This window comes from Leopardus geoffroyi, chromosome D2 (genome assembly GCF_018350155.1).
Source record: "Leopardus geoffroyi isolate Oge1 chromosome D2, O.geoffroyi_Oge1_pat1.0, whole genome shotgun sequence".
NCBI classification, from domain to species: domain Eukaryota; kingdom Metazoa; phylum Chordata; class Mammalia; order Carnivora; family Felidae; genus Leopardus; species Leopardus geoffroyi.
The window spans coordinates 30,024,785-30,040,808 of record NC_059334.1 but is presented as its reverse complement, the minus strand read 5'-3'; the positions used below and the strand labels follow the sequence as shown (position 1 = coordinate 30,040,808).

The window sequence follows — 16,024 nt, the reverse complement described above, 5'->3', positions numbered from 1 at the left end:
CAAGAGTTATATGTTCTATGATTGAGCCAGCCAAGTGCCCCATGTATACACCGCGTTATATATCCGTTAATTAGTTGCTGAGTAACTTAAGTTGCTTATTTGGATATTTTTGTCCTTACTTACTTTTTTCATATTCATGCTTTCATGTTTAATCTCTTATTTTGGCAGGTATCGCTTAAATTTGAATCAAGATGAGATAAAACAAGAAGTAGAGGAGTATCTTCCTTCATTTTCTAAATGGGCCGGAGATTTCATGCATAAATATATTTCAACTGACTTCCCTCAGATGCAGCTCTCTCTGTAAGAAACTCATTTTGTTTATATGGTGTTCATATGTTCAGATTAGGATTTTATTCTGTATGTTGAATTAAAGCTTTTTAAAAGGTCAAGTTATTGCAACTAGCTTTTGTTTGCTTATTTTATAAATTACAGTTCTGAGTGTCTTTCCAAAACCAAAAATAATCTAGTGAATAAAAATTCTATTTTTTGGGGGCGCCTGGGTGGCGCATTCGGTTGAGCGTCCCGACTTCAGCCAGGTCATGATCTCGCGGTCCGTGAGTTCGAGCTCCGTGTCAGGCTCTGGGCTGATGGCTCAGAGCCTGGAGCCTGTTTCCGATTCTGTGTCTCCCTCTCTCTCTGCCCCTCCCCCGTTCAGTGACTTTCAGTATATTTGTAGAGTTGTGCACCATTGCCACAATCAGTTTGCCAGGATTTAGATTTTTATATTATTTTATTTATTATTTTTTTGATTTTGAAATATATATTTATTTATAAATTAAACTTTAAAAATAAACTAAATTTAATTTAATTTTTTTTTAGAGAGAGAGAACACTTGAGCAGGGATGGGGGCAGAAGGAATGAGAAAATCTTAAGCAGACTCCAGGGCTCAATCCCACGACCCTGGGATGATGACCTGAGCTGAAATCAAGAGTAGGATGCTTAACTGACTGAGCCACCTAGGTGCCCCCTTGTAGTGTTTTGTTTTTTTTCAATGTTTATTTATTTTTGAGAAAGAGAGCGCATGCAAGCTGGGCAGCAGCAGAGAGAAGGGGACAGAGGATCCAAAGTGGGCTCTGTGCTGACAGCAGCGAGACTGATGTGAGACTCGAACTTGTGAACCGTGAGATCATGACCTGAGCCAAAGTCCAACACCCAGGTGTCCCCCACCCAACCCCCAGCCTCTCCTTGTAGTGTTTTTTTTTTTTTTTTTTTTTTTTCAACGTTTATTTATTTTTGGGACAGGGAGAGACAGAGCATGAATGGGGGAGGCGCAGAGAGAGAGGGAGACACAGAATCGGAAACAGGCTCCAGGCTCCGAGCCATCCGCCCAGAGCCCGACGCGGGGCTCGAACTCACGGACCGCGAGATCGTGACCTGGCTGAAGTCGGACGCTTAACCGACTGCGCCACCCAGGCGCCCCAACCTTGTAGTGTTTTTTATAAATTTATAAATGCTTCATTCTTTGTTATTTCTTTGGAGCAGATTGCCTGTGTCTAGGATAGGGCATGGATCTTGGTACTTTAGTCTTCATTGTGATAAACAACTAAGTGTTTATTAAGTAGTCATTCTTTTCTTGATTCCTTGCATTGTTTTGTAGTATTTCTGTCATTCTGGTCTCTATTGATTTTCTGTAATAATTACAAGCTGAATTTTTGATTTCTCTTGTTCCTAATTGTTTCTTTATCCTTATTTACCCTCCCTCACTACACACCTTTCTTTTCCTTTCTTGTTTATTTTGGAGTCCTTTAAATTTGCTTGAAAGTTAAAATTGTAGTGAATATCCATTTTCATGGTTGTTTCAGATATTAGCTTTTCTTTTACTCTTTAATTGTTTTAGCATTTTGTCTCCATGTTTTTTCTTTTGGTTAAAACTTATTGTTTTTGCAGTCATAAGCTGCATTTTCTCATAGACTCATGGACTTAACCTATTCAGCAAACACGTATTCCATACGCTGTGTCTGTGCTCAGGATTATGCTAGGTACTAGTGTTACAGGGAGACTAACTCTCTCCAAAACTCTGTTGCTGGTAGTTGAAAACATAGGAGTGGAGGGCATTGCTCAAAGAAAACATGCAGGGCAACAGAAGAGGCACAGAACTCTGGGAGGTAAGGGTGTGCTATGTAAGGACAGAGGGGGAGATGAGTAGACTCCATCAAAGGAGGCTGAGGGATTAGGATGGATCAACAAGGGATTTGGTAGGCTGGAAGAAGTATATCAGGAAGCTGGGGAAAAGGTGGGATTCAGAGTTGTCTTTGACTTGAAATGTAGCGTGACTTGTTTAGGTTTTATATGAAAAACAGTGATGGAGTTGAGTCTATAGTAGGAATCAAGATTCCCAGCTCAGTGTTCTCATCTCTGTGTTTTGGTATAAGATTTTTCTTTGTCTCAGTTATTTCTAATGGAATCTTATATGTCTGTGAAGAAGGCGCTCCTCTGTATTTTAGCTTGTGCCCTTTTCCCAGCAGTTTATAGCCAGTCTTTAAAAAAACAAAACAAAACAAAACAAAACCAACGACAACAAAAAATTTAGTATATAGCACAGAGAATGAGTCCTTTATTTATTTATTTTTTTAATTATTTAATGTTTATTTTGAGAAAGAGAGAGAGAGAGAGAGACTGTGTGAGTGGGGGAGGAGCAGAGAGAGAAAGAGACACAGAATCTGAATCAGGCTCCAGGCTCTGAGCTATCAGTACAGAATCCGATGCAGGGCTCAAACTCACAAGCCGTGAGATCATGACCTGTGCCAAAGTCAGATGCTTAACCAACTAAGTCACCCAGACATCCCAAGAATGAGACCTTTAAAAGCCTTTTTAAGAGACAACTTTCTCATCAATTGGTGGTAAATGTATATTTTCTTCATTTTCATGATACTCTATTCTCCATCAGGTCCTTCTTGAAGGAGTTTTATAGCATTATGTTGATTAAAATCATAGTAGTTGAATTCAAATACTGTCATTTATTCCACAGATCTAGGTGTAAAATCACATTACTCTTTTTTCTAGGGGAATGAATTTTATTAGCAACATTAACAGTTTCATTACCTATCTTCTATTAAGTATATATGTAACATTTTGTGAATAATAAAGTTTGTGTTATTTCACAGCATATTTGAATATATAACACGATTAGATAACATTTGGATAGAGAAAACAATAATATTTAAGAAATTTCAGATAAGTTGTAGCTTTCTTGAATTTCATACATACCTGGAGATTATATTTGAAGCATCCTGAAACAGCTAAAAAAGTTACTGAAGGTGGCAATTTTTCTCTTAAAAAATATTCTCATTTGTTAAGAAATAGCTGCTGATATAAATAAATAACATAAAATTAGTAAACCAGAGTCAACTAAATCATGTATTCTGATGGTTATAATAAGTCTCAATTTTTGTATGTCATAAAATACTTAAAAAAAATTTTTTTTTTTTGAGAGAGAGAGTGAGCCTGTGAACCAGGAAGGGACAGAGAGAGAGGGAGAGAGAGAATGCCAAGCAGGCTCTGCACCATCATTGCAGAGCCACATGTGGGGCCCAAACCCACGAACCGTGAGATCATGACCCAAGCCGAAATTAAGACTGCTTAACTGATTGAGTCACCCAGGTGCCCTTAAACTACATTTTATTACTAGAAAAATTTTCCTTTTCATGTAAGATTTCCATTAGATTTAATATCTTATTTGGCTTTGAGTCTGAAATAGGATTAATAAAAGTTAGTGCTTATCTGACTTTTCTCCTGAAGAGTAACTTACTGCTCTGAAAATAAATCTTAGATCTAAGAAAAGTATAAGAGGCTTGGAAAGTTATTTTCATCCCCTAATTCCTTCGATGTTTATAGATTTTTTTTTCCTCCTTCCTGTGCTCTTGGCTTTTTTAACAGTTAAGATATTAAACTCAGAACCTCTTGTAATACAAACAACAATGCTGAGTACTTAGTTTTAAATATTGATAGTGACAGAGATGGATTCATTTAATGATTAAGTAAAGAAAACAATGAGGAAATGTAGGAGCACATGAGGTCCTTTTGAAGATAGTTGTGGGGAGTATAGCGGTGAAGTTGGATAATCAAGACACACACTGCATAGGTGATGGGGAAAGGTAGCTCATACGCAGTTTAATATGGTGTTAATGAAGAACACACCTTTGCTACCTTGGGTGCAACCATATTCAAGCCATTTTATATTAATCAGTGTAATAATTGTATACCAGAATATTCAGATTGGTATTGTGGCTTCCATAGTCTAAATAGACTTCTGTAAGTAATCTAGGACTGGGGAATTTAAAGGCCCAAGTTAGGAACATTGTAGTAGAAATGAACTGAAAAGGATAGATGATAAACATTAAGAAAGTTTAAATTACATTAGTTAGAGGCTATAGGATAGCAGTTCTCAAACTTGAGCATGCATCAGGATCACTTGCAGAGTTTGTGAAACAAATTGCTCAGCTTCACCTAGAGAGTTTCTGATTGAGTAGGTCTGGAGTGGAGCCTGAGAATTTGCTTTTATAACAAGTTCCCAGGTGATGCTGATGCTGCCAGTCTAGGAGCCACACTTTGAGAATCACTGCTATAAAGGTATGTGGATGGTTTCCCATCCCCACATTCTCTGTTGTAAAATGAAGTTAATGCCAGCATATGAGAAACGAGCTAAGTTGTTCTAATTAAGTATTTTTGTGTTTTGTTTTTTAGGCCAAGTGATGGTAGTAACAATAATTCAACGTGTAATGTTGAAGTCATAAATTCATTGGATATTGAAGAAAGCATTTGGTCCCCTAGGTTTGGATTGAAAGGCAAAATAGATGTCACAGTTGGTGTGAAAATACATCGAGGATATAAAACGAAATATAAGATAATGCCTTTGGAACTTAAAACTGGCAAAGAATTAAATTCTATTGAACATCGTAGTCAGGTGGGTATAAGTCTTAACAAGAAAATTGGGAGTTTCTGGGTGGGTCAGTTGGTTAAGTGTCTGATTCTTGATTTTGGCTCAAGTCATCTCATGGTTTGTAGATCAAGTTGTGTGTCGTGCTTGAGATTCTCTCTCTCTACCCCTTCTCCACTTTCACTCTCTCTCAAAATAAATACACATTTAAAAAATATATATATTTGGGGCGCCTGGGTGGCTCAGTCGGTTAAGCGTCTGACTTTAGCTTAAGTCATGATCTCATGGTTTGTGGGTGCTAGTCCCATGCGAGCCCTGTGTTAACAGTTCAGAGCCTCAAGCCTGCTTCGGATTCTGTGTCTCCCTCTCTCCCTGCCTCTTCCCCGCTCATACTCTGTATCCCTCTCTTTCTCGCTCTCAAAAATAAATAAAACATTAAAACAATAAAAAAAAAATAGGTCTGAAAAAAATGTAGGTCTGCTTACAGATTTTGGTTCAATTTGTATAATTGTTATTTAAGTTTCATATAGTACTTTTTTTTTTTTTTTTTTTAATAATCTCTACACCCAACATGGGGCTCAAACTCATGACTCCTAAATCAAGAGTCATATGCTCTTCTAACTGAGCCAGCCAGGAGCCCCTCAGTCCTTTTCAATTTGGGACGTACCCAGAGTACTCAATTTGTTTATAAATGTATACATAGCTATAGCAGAAAGTTTTCCCCAGCAAAGAAATATGATAGCTGAATTTGTAGGCCAGTGTCGCCAAGTTTATGCTGCCAAACTATGAAACAGATACTCCTAAAAAAATAATTCTTTGGTGATAAAAGTTGCAGAAACCAAGTATATTTGAAGATGTAATGATGCATGTTAACGTATTAAAGTTTCTGAGAAATCTTAAAGTAATATGGATTTGTATTAGGTATGTATAAACCCAACAGTCTTTTATTGTCTTCCAAAACGATCTGGAATTTATATTATTTATAATGACTTAAAGCAATTAACATGAAATTTTATTTTGTTTTCTAATTATTTTCTTTTTGAAAATTTTTTTTATTTTTCATTTAATTTATTTTTTTAAATTTATATTCAAGTTAGTTGTCATATAGTACAACAGTGATTTCAGTAGATTCCTTAATGCCCCTTACCTATTTAGCCCATCCCCCCTCCCAATTTTCTAATTATTTTCATTCCCACTGCCCATCTCCACATTGGCAGTCTGTGGCATATTCTAAACAGTTTTTTTTTTTTTTAAGCTTATTTATTTATTTTGAGAGAGAGAGCGCGCACATGTGGAGGAGGAGCAGAGAGAGAGACAAGGGGAGAGAGAATCCCAGGCAGGCTCCATACTATCAGTGCAGAGCCCAATGTGGGGCTTGAACCCACCAACTGCAAGATGATGCCCCGAGCCAAAATCAAGAGTTGGATGCTTAACCGACTGAGCCCAGATGCCCCAAATATTTTTTTAAGTTTATTTATGTTCTAGACAGTTTTATACCAACAAAGGTAAAACTAAAAGATAGTACTATTATTGTATTTTTATGGTATAATATATATTATGGGAATAAATAATATAACAACATAGCATTTGTAATATAACTTAAATTTCCTTTTGCCCTTGGAATTTTACATGATATTTCAGCAGATTTTTTTTTTTTTTTTTTAGTTTCAACAGATTTTATATAAAGTACTGTTCGGATTCAAAATAATCAGCGATTAAAGGGACTTTTTCTCATTAAATCTGTCTCACCATTCTTAATTGTATACCCATCACCAAATGTTCCCATGCAAGCTTTTCCATTTGGGAATTGGTGTTTCACCCCTTATTGGGTTTTACAGATATTGGAGGTAGAGGATAAAATAGATTTCTGCTATTAGAAGACTTGAACTTTTCACTTTGGCAATACAGGAATGGCTAAAATAATGAATTAAAGATTAAATTCATTAAAGATTAAAGCTCTCTTGAGGAAGGAAAATCATGCCAAGATATAAGAAAAGCTGTTTTTGAAGTCAAAGATTTGAAAAAAAGTGTTCTATGTACATGTGACTGAAAATTTTACTTTTTTTTTAATGACAAGTTTGATTGAAATCACTTTTGATTGCTAAAAGGAAGAGAAATATAAAAGCATTTTAGCATCTGTCCCCAAAAAAATAAATAAAAACGTTGAAAAAAAAAAATTAAAAAAAAAAGGGGGCGCCTGGGTGGCGCAGTCGGTTAAGCGTCCGACTTCAGCCAGGTCACGATCTCGCGGTCCGTGAGTTCGAGCCCCGCGTCGGGCTCTGGGCTGATGGCTCAGAGCCTGGAGCCTGTTTCCTATTCTGTGTCTCCCTCTCTCTCTGCCCCTCCCCCGTTCATGCTCTGTCTCTCTCTGTCCCAAAAAAAATAAATAAAAACGTTGAAAAAAAAGAAAAAAAAAATTTTAAAAGCATTTTAGCATCTAAAGTTGTCAAGATTCGAAGACATTCTGAGGTTGCCATTCTGACTTTACCTTCAAGAATATTATTGTATACAAAGAATATTAATTGTAATTAATTTTAGTCAGTTGAAACTTTTATCTTTGCAAGAAGAGAAGCTACAAGAAGAATTTTAAGAATAAAATAGTATTTCTTATATTAAAACACGAGGAAAATGATTAGAGCAAGGCTCAAACAAAAATATTGGAATTTATGGGGCGCCTGGGTGGCTCAGTTGGTTGGGCGGCCGACTTCGGCTCAGGTCATGATCTTGTGGTCTGTGAGTTTGAGCCCCGCGTCGGGCTCTGTGCTGACAGCTCAGAGCCTGGAGCCTGTTTCAGATTCTGTGTCTCCCTCTCTCTGACCCTCCCCCATTCATGCTCTGTCTCTCTCTGTCTCAAAAATAAATAAACGTTAAAAAAAAATTTTTTTTTTAAAAATATTGGAATTTATATTGCATATTCACTATTCAAGAATGAAGGAGGGGCGCCTGGGTGGCTCAGTGGGTTGAGAATCTGACTCTTAATTTCCGCTCAGGTCATGACCCCAGGGTCGTGGGATTGAGCCCCAGGTTGGGCTCTGGGCAGAAGATGGAGCCTGCTTATGATTCTCTCTCCCTCTGCCACTTTCCCCTAGTCATGCGTGTGCATTCTCTCTCTCTCTCCCTCTCTCTCTCTCTAAAATTAACAACAACAACAAAAAGTAAAAAAGAGACATTGAAGAAATTATAGTAAACCATTGAGTTATATAGGTATTGGGGATGAGGAAAGACATATATATCCCCTCTTAGAAGATCTGACTGTTTCACTTTGGTAATGCAGAAAAAGCTCATGTTATAGACTAACTTAATTTAAGGAAGGTCTTTTTTTTTTTTTTTTTAATGACAAATATCCTTCTCCATTTATTTATTATTATTTTTTTTAACGTTTTATTTTTATTTTTGAGACAGAGAGAGACAGAGCATGAACGGGGGAGGGTCAGAGAGAGAGGGAGACACAGAATCTGAAACAGGCTCCAGGCTCTGAGCCGTCAGCACAGAGCCCGACGCGGGGCTCGAACTCACGGACTGCGAGATCGTGACCTGAGCCGAAGTCGGACGCTTAACCGACTGAGCCACCCGGGCGCTCCAAGGAAGGTCTTTATAAATGGATAATGTTACCAAAACTCATGTCTTTTTTCTTTTTTTTTTTCTGTTTGTTTATTTATTGAGAGCGGGAGAGAGCACGTGGGGAAGGGGCAGAGAGAGAGGGAAAGAGAATTCCAAGAAGGCTTCACACTCAGCACGGAGCCCCACGTGGGTCGATGTCATGGACCATGAGATCATGACCTGAGTAGAAATCAAGAGTCAGATGCTCAAACAACTGAGCTCCCCAGGCCCCCCTAAATTTTGTTATTTTTTGTCTTTTTTTTTTTTTAAGTTTATTTATTTGAGAGAGAGAAAGAGCAGGGAAGGGGCAGAGAAAGAAGGAGAGAGAGAATCCCACACAGGCTTTGTGCTGACAGTGCAGAGTCTGATGTGAGACTCAAACCCATGAATCATGAGATCATGGCCTGAGCCAGTCAGATGCTTAACCAACTTAGCCATGCAGGAGCCCCAATTTTGTTATTTTTTTAAAGTAAGCTCTCAGCATGGGGTTTGAATTCCCAACCTTGACATGAAGAGTCACATGCTCTGCTGACTGAGCCAGCCAGGCACCCCTAAAACACATTAAAAAAAAAAATGTTTGTAATGTTTATTTATTTTTGAGAGAGAGATGGAGACAGAGCATGAATGGGGCAGGGTGGGGGGGCGGGCAGAAGAGAGAGAAGACATAGAATCCAAAGCAGGCTCCAGGCTCTGAGCTGTCAGCACAGAGCCTGATGCAGGGCTCAAACTCACAAACCATGAGATCATGACCTGAGCCAAAGTCAGATGCCTAACTGACTGAGCCACCCAGGCACCCAAAACACATTTTTTAAAGGAAAAATATTATATGGAGCTATGATATCTAAACCAGCTTATAAAAAAAAAAAACCTGTTTAACTTGTGATACAGTTGAATTATAATACTGTAAAATATCAACCCAATTTCCTTTTGTTACAATATAAGAAAATGTCATTTCAGGTACTTTTCCCTTCTAATAAGTTCCAGCATCAGAGTTCTTTATATTCCTTCCTTCTGCCTCAGTTCTTTGGAGGGAAAAACAGCACAGAAGGAAACAATTTCAGATGACTCCCTTGGTCTACAGCCCCAAGGCTCTACCTGTCACTTAAGGATTCATTTTAATTTAAAAAGGTTTTTCAAAAGTTTTATTTGGTACCTATGCTGTATCAGGGAACACGAACACGAGTAGTATGTTTGTAAAACTGCCTCCCAAAACATGCTTCATAGGCTCAAATATTGAAGCAACAGCCCTTCATCAGGATATTATGTAAGGGCATCTTGATTTGGGATCAAGCACCACATTAGGTTCTGTGTTGACAGCCAGGAGCCTGCTTGGGATTCTCTCTCTCTCTCTCTCTCTCTCTCTCTCTCTGTCTCTCTGCCCCTCCCCAGCTTTTGTGTGCATGCTCTCTCTCTCAAAATAAATAAAATTTAAAATATATATTTTATTTTTAAGTAATCTTTACATGCAATGGGGGGCTCCAACTCAAGCCCGAGATCAAGAGTCTTATGCTCTACTGACTGAGCCAGCCTGGTGCCCCATTATATTTTAAATATAGCTTAGAAAACAAGAATGTAATTATAATTTGACCTATGTAGGCATGTTAATTACAATGACTGGTGTTGGTATTTTAGAATGATTTAAAGACAAATCATTCAACATTTTCATCTTGGAAATCTCTTGGAAAACAAGCTAACTTGTTAGTAGGGTGTCTGTGACTGAATGACTTGCCATTACTGCTAAGGTGTTTTCACGAACTGTAAACCAGGTGTTTCTAACTTGTCTTAGATGGTTTCCCAGGAGAGCACCACATAAATTTAATGCAGTTAATAATGACTCATGCTCTGCAAAAAGCAGTGAACGCTGTAGAATTAGTCTCACTTAGTTGTCCCAGTAACTATGACATAAGTAATACGCATTTTTGTGTTTAGTTCACTTATTTTATTTATTTTATTTAGTTCACTTATTTTAAACAGGGAAAATAGTGTCTAAAGTCTGTTAACTTCAGAATGTGAAATATAGTTTGGTTAATTTCCCTCTTTAATTTATTGGAAATCTAAATATTTACTAAGAAAAATTCTATGTATCTCTTTTTGGTGTAAAACTGAGAAGTATAAACAGTGGTCATGTTGTGGAAATTAAATATTTGTCATTGAATTATCCTGTTACCTCTACTAATTTGCCTTGTATTGTTTTCAAAATGGAAATAACTTCATTGACCTTTTGATTTTAAAATTACAATATGTGTTGATTGCTAAACATGCATGGAAATATGAGAGCTCAAGTTTTATTTGACAAAATGTACAATGTTTTTTCACAGCTTGTTCTGTACACACTGCTAAGTCAAGAGAGGAGAGCTGATCCAGAGGCCGGCCTGCTCCTTTACCTCAAGACTGGCCACATGTACCCTGTGCCCGCCAAACATCTTGATAAAAGAGGTTGAGCTGTTCTCTCTCAATTTTTACTTCCCTGGGTTTTGTTTGTTTGTTTTTTTCCTTTAACCTTTGGCAATCTGTGTATATACCTGGCAGTATCCACTATATTTGCTAGACCTAATACAGGTTGTAATGTGTAGTTGTGGATTGATTGATTCATTGATTGATTGATTGTGGTATATTTTTAAAAGAATTTGAACAATATACTGTATAGATGAAAACATTAACTTTTTAAAGTTTTATTATTCAAAAATTTATTTTAAGCTTCCTGTCATATTTGAGACATTCTAGATAGCTGTATTCATCCTTAAAATTTAATTATAAATACCAACTTCACAATATTTACTGTTTATGAGATATATCGTTGTTTAAAAGAACTTATCAAGTGAGCAAAAGTTGAAGGAAATATATGCCAATTTGTTAACAGTGGTTGTTCTAGTGTAATGGGAAATACGAATGTTGTTTATTTTATGTTTTTAAATCTGAAAGCTTTATGTGAGAAGGATATGTAATAAGCTTTACTTAATTCTTAAACTACCCCCCTTTTTCCCCCATAGAATTATTAAGGCTAAGAAACCAGATGGCATTCTCTTTGTCTAACCGTATTAGCAAATCTTCTGTTGGAAAGGAGAAGACAAACCTTGCTCCTTTGCCACAAATAATTGAGGAAGAGCAAACTTGTAAATACTGTTCACATGTTGGCAACTGTGCTCTTTATAGCAGGTAAAAACATTGCCTTCCAAAAGTATTCGTTCCAGTTAAGTATTTACTCAACTTAAAAGGATTTAACTTTGTTGTATGGTCTGGCATTGATGATTTCATTTTAGTTATTTTTCTTTGTGGGTAGTATTCCTAAAATGAAGAGAGTAGGGGGAATAAAAGCACAGTTCATATTTTGTAAGCAGCCTTTTTCCTTGGGGAATAATAGAATGCATTCTAAGCTTTTTCCAAAAGTGGTTACTTATTTTTGCTGCAAATAGTTTCTGGGGAAATGAAATAATTTTAGGACTTAATGGACTCTGGTTAAGGGACGTCTGGCTGGCTCAACTGGTGGAGCATGCGAATTGATCTCGGAGTTGTAAGTTTGAACCCCATGTAGAGTGTAGAGATTACTTAAAAATAAAAAATCTTTGGAGCACCTGGGCGGCTCAGTTGGTTGGGCGTCTGACTCTTGATTTCATCTCAGGTCATGATCTCATTGTTTGTGGAGTTGAGCCCTACATCGGGCTTTGCACTGACAGTGGAGCCTTCTTGGGATTCTCTTTCTCCCTCTCTCTCTGCCCCTCCCCTACTGATGTCCTCTCTCTTTCTCTCTCTCTCTTTCTCAAATAAACATTAAAAAAAATAATAATTTAAATTTAAAAAATTAAAAAAATTTTTTAATGTTATTTATTTTTGAGAGAGAGAGAGTGCAAACAGTGGAGGGGCAGAGAGAGAGGGAGACATAGCATTTGAAGCAGGCTCCAGGTTCTGAGCTGTCAGCACAGAGCCCAACGCAGGGCTCAAACTCACGAACCATGAGATCATGACCTGAGCCGAAGTCAGACACTCAACCGACTGAGCCACCCAGGTACCCCAAAATAAAAAATCTTAAAAAGAGAGAAAGGGAATTAGTATAGGAATTCTAAGTAACTTTTCTTAAATGATATTTAAGAAATCTTCCAGTTCTTAGTTGCTATTTTAATTTCATGCCTTGTCTAGTTAAAAACAGGGAAATTGTTTCTTTTGGTATGATTCAACAGACTTGTTTTGTTTATAGATGTCTATTTTTCTTTTCTTTTTTTAAGATTTTTTTTTTTTTTAGGTGATCTCTATACCCAGCATGGGGCTCTAACTTCCAGTCTTGAGATAAAGAGTTGCATGCTTTACTGACTAAGCTAGCCAGGTGCCTATATGTGTATTTTTCTATGTATGGGGAGTTTATAAGGTCTCTTATGGACCTTCGTAGGCCAGTGGAAATCTTGAAGGACACAAAAAAGTAGTTAGATGTAAATACAGAGTAGGAAACAATATCAAAGCAAGACCAAAGTTCTTTTGTTTAAGTCCAAAGTTCTAATTCAGTCTATTCACATAAAGGACTTTTTTTTTTTAATGTTTATTTATTTTTGAGAGAGACACAGAGTGTGACCAGGGGAGGGCCAGAGAGAGGGAGACACAGAATCCAAAGTAGGCTCTTGGCTCTGAGCTGTCAGCACAGAACTGTTTTCAGGGCTCGAACCCACGAACCATGAGATCATGACCTAAGCCGAAGTTGGACACAACCGAGCCACCCAAGCGCTCCCACATAAAGCACTTTTATTTATTTACTTTTTAATTTTTTTAATGTTTATTATTATTATTATTTTTGAGAGGGAGAGACGGAGTGCGAGTGGGGGAGGGGCAGAGAGAGGGAAACACAGATCAGAGGTAGGCTCCAGGCTGCCCACGAACCTTGAGATCATGACCTGAGCTGAAGTCAGACACTTAACCAGCTGAGCCACCCAGGTCCCCATAAAGGACTTTTAAAAGTATTTTATCAAATAAATGATCTCTTAAAGGCAGAAGAAATCTTATTTTATTCTTTATGTTTTGTATGCCTCTATAACATTTATTTCTATATAATAATCCCAAAATTAGTATTAAGCAGAATTTATATTCCATACAATTCTCCATGTTTTTATGTTGACATTCTTATGATACAGAGCTGGATGTACAATATTGTGATTTTGAGAAATGCAATTGTATAAAAAGCCAAGATTTGCTACATATAGGAATGAAAACTAGAGTATCCCAAACTTAAGTTAGGGTGATAGTCCTTAAAAGCAAAATAATGCAGTATTGGGTTTCTTACGCATTTTGTTTTATAAAAAGCCATTTTGCTTATAACATGTTGAAATGAGTTTTAACGAAAATTAGCTTTGGTTATAAGCTATGGTGATCATCATATACATGTGCTTATTTTAGAAATAGCCTCATTTTTATAGCTAGCCAGTCTAATATTTTATATACATCTCTGACTTGGAGCTATGTCTTTAGAGCAGTTGAACAACAGATGGATGACAGTTCAGTCCCGATTGGCATGCTGCCCAAAATAAAAGAAGAAACCCAACATCTGAAGCTTTCACACTTGGAGTATTTCAGCCTTTGGTGTCTAATGTTAACCCTGGAGTCACAATCAAAGGATAATAAAAAGAATCACCAACATATATGGTTAATGCCTGCTTCAGAAATGTGAGTGGTCCATTTAATACAGTAAAACGTCAGTAACTTATATTAGCTAATGGGATGACATTTGGAAAAATGTCAGGATATGTAATAACATTTCAGAGATGTGCAATGTCATATATTCATGCCAACTCTAGATGGCTATGAAGGAATTATTTCTAAGTAGAGCACAATTGTTACTTTTAGTAGGTTAAATATGACTTGAGAAATCTTATTTTAAAAATTATTGGTAAGTCCTTGTTTATCATTGAAAAGAGCATAAAGTTTAATATATCATAAGGTGAATTTTAGCATCCTAGTAGAGTACAAGTTAATGAAGTTTCACTTAGTATTTTATAAAGTTTATATATTTAGTAAGTTCTGATACAGATTCAAATTTTCTAAAGTTGGTCCATCTTTCATTTTGTGAGATCTGTTTTTTTACAAGTTGCTTATAAATATGGATTCAAATTTTCTAAAGTTGGTCAGTCATTTTGTGATATCTATTTTTTTACAAGTTGCTTATAAATAAGTAATTTTGTTATCTTTACATAGTATTTTTCTTTAGTATTTAGTTGCTTTTGATCTACTTGTTTATAACTTTTGAGAATGAATATTGATTTTAATGTGACTTTAGAAATAATTGAATCATTTTCTTAATAGTAAATTTTAACACAAGGAGTCATTACAGTGGATAAAGTGTAAGTAGCTTTTGATAGACTCCATAAGTATAGTAAATGTGTCAAGTGTACATGCCAGCAAGCTTCTGAAGTTGTATAGTATTTAATAGTAGTGCCTGAGAGATTGTAAATGCTTAATACTTATCTCTTAGAAACAGTGGAATTATCAGTTTGCTTGCCATTATTTTAATAAGAATAATTACAAATCCTTTTATAAATACTAAAGAAATAGGCACTATTTTCTTCACATCAGGTTCAGGAAACATTATTACCATTTGTTTTCTGTAATGTTACATGTATCAGCATACGAAGTTGAGGTATTGTTCAGAGTTCAAAGTGCTGATACATGTTGTTCAGAGAAACCAGCCTGTGGGTGCAACAAGGGATGTGCTTCCTAGCACTTGTCTAGGGATGGTTTGGTGAGAGATTATTTTAAAACTAACAGAATGTTTCCTTAGCATTTCTAACACTTCAGTGTAGATTGTAGAAAATGTAAAAATGATGGGCTCATTGTTACCATTATAACTTCCAGGGGTCAGAGGAACAAGTAAATTGTGGAAAAATGCAAATACAGTATTTATATATATGATGTAAATGGAAGCTTTTTCTCTTTCTCTCTGTTTCATAGGGAAGAGAGTGGCAACTGCATTGGAAACCTGATTAGAACAGAACGTGTAAAGACAGTTTGTGATGGGCAATATTTACATAACTTTCAACGTAAAAATGGTGCCATGCCTATCACAAATCTAATGGCAGGTGATAGAGTTATTTTAAGTGGAGAAGAGAGAAAACTGTTTGCTTTGTCTAGGGGATATGTGAAGGAGATTAACATGACATCAGTAACCTGTTTATTAGACAGGTAATGAAAAGTTCCGTTGGAGGGGGTGGGTAACAGCTTTATTGATATGTAAATTACATACTATACTAGTCATTCGTTTAAAGTATACAATTCCATGCTTTTTAGTATATTCTTAGAGTTGTGCAGCCATCACCAAAGTCAGTTTTAGCATATTTTCATTACTCCAGAAAGAACCCTTGTACCCTTTGGTATTCACACCCCCTACACTAGGGAGTCACCAGTTTCTTTTCTGTCTCTCTAAATGTGCCTGTTCTGAACATTTCCTATAAATGGGATTATGCAATATGTGGTCTTTTGTGACTGGCATTTTTCACTGGCATTTCAATACTGTTATTGAGATTCATCTTCATGGAGTAGCACATGTCAATACTTCATTCCCCCACTCCTTCCTTT

General features: G+C 36.5%; 1 protein-coding gene across 3 annotated transcripts in view; it reads left to right on the top strand.

Moving 5' to 3' along the window:
* The window catches only part of DNA2 (DNA replication helicase/nuclease 2), a 50,785-nt gene that overhangs the window by 13,316 nt on the left and 21,445 nt on the right, over positions 1 to 16,024 (top strand). For all 3 annotated transcript variants that reach the window (XM_045437609.1, XM_045437611.1, XM_045437610.1), the window contains 6 exons: positions 169 to 300; positions 4,684 to 4,903; positions 10,795 to 10,912; positions 11,467 to 11,632; positions 13,925 to 14,119; positions 15,401 to 15,631. In XM_045437609.1, coding sequence (XP_045293565.1) covers positions 169 to 300; positions 4,684 to 4,903; positions 10,795 to 10,912; positions 11,467 to 11,632; positions 13,925 to 14,119; positions 15,401 to 15,631 — 1,062 coding nt within the window. The remainder of the gene's footprint in view (positions 1 to 168; positions 301 to 4,683; positions 4,904 to 10,794; positions 10,913 to 11,466; positions 11,633 to 13,924; positions 14,120 to 15,400; positions 15,632 to 16,024) is intronic.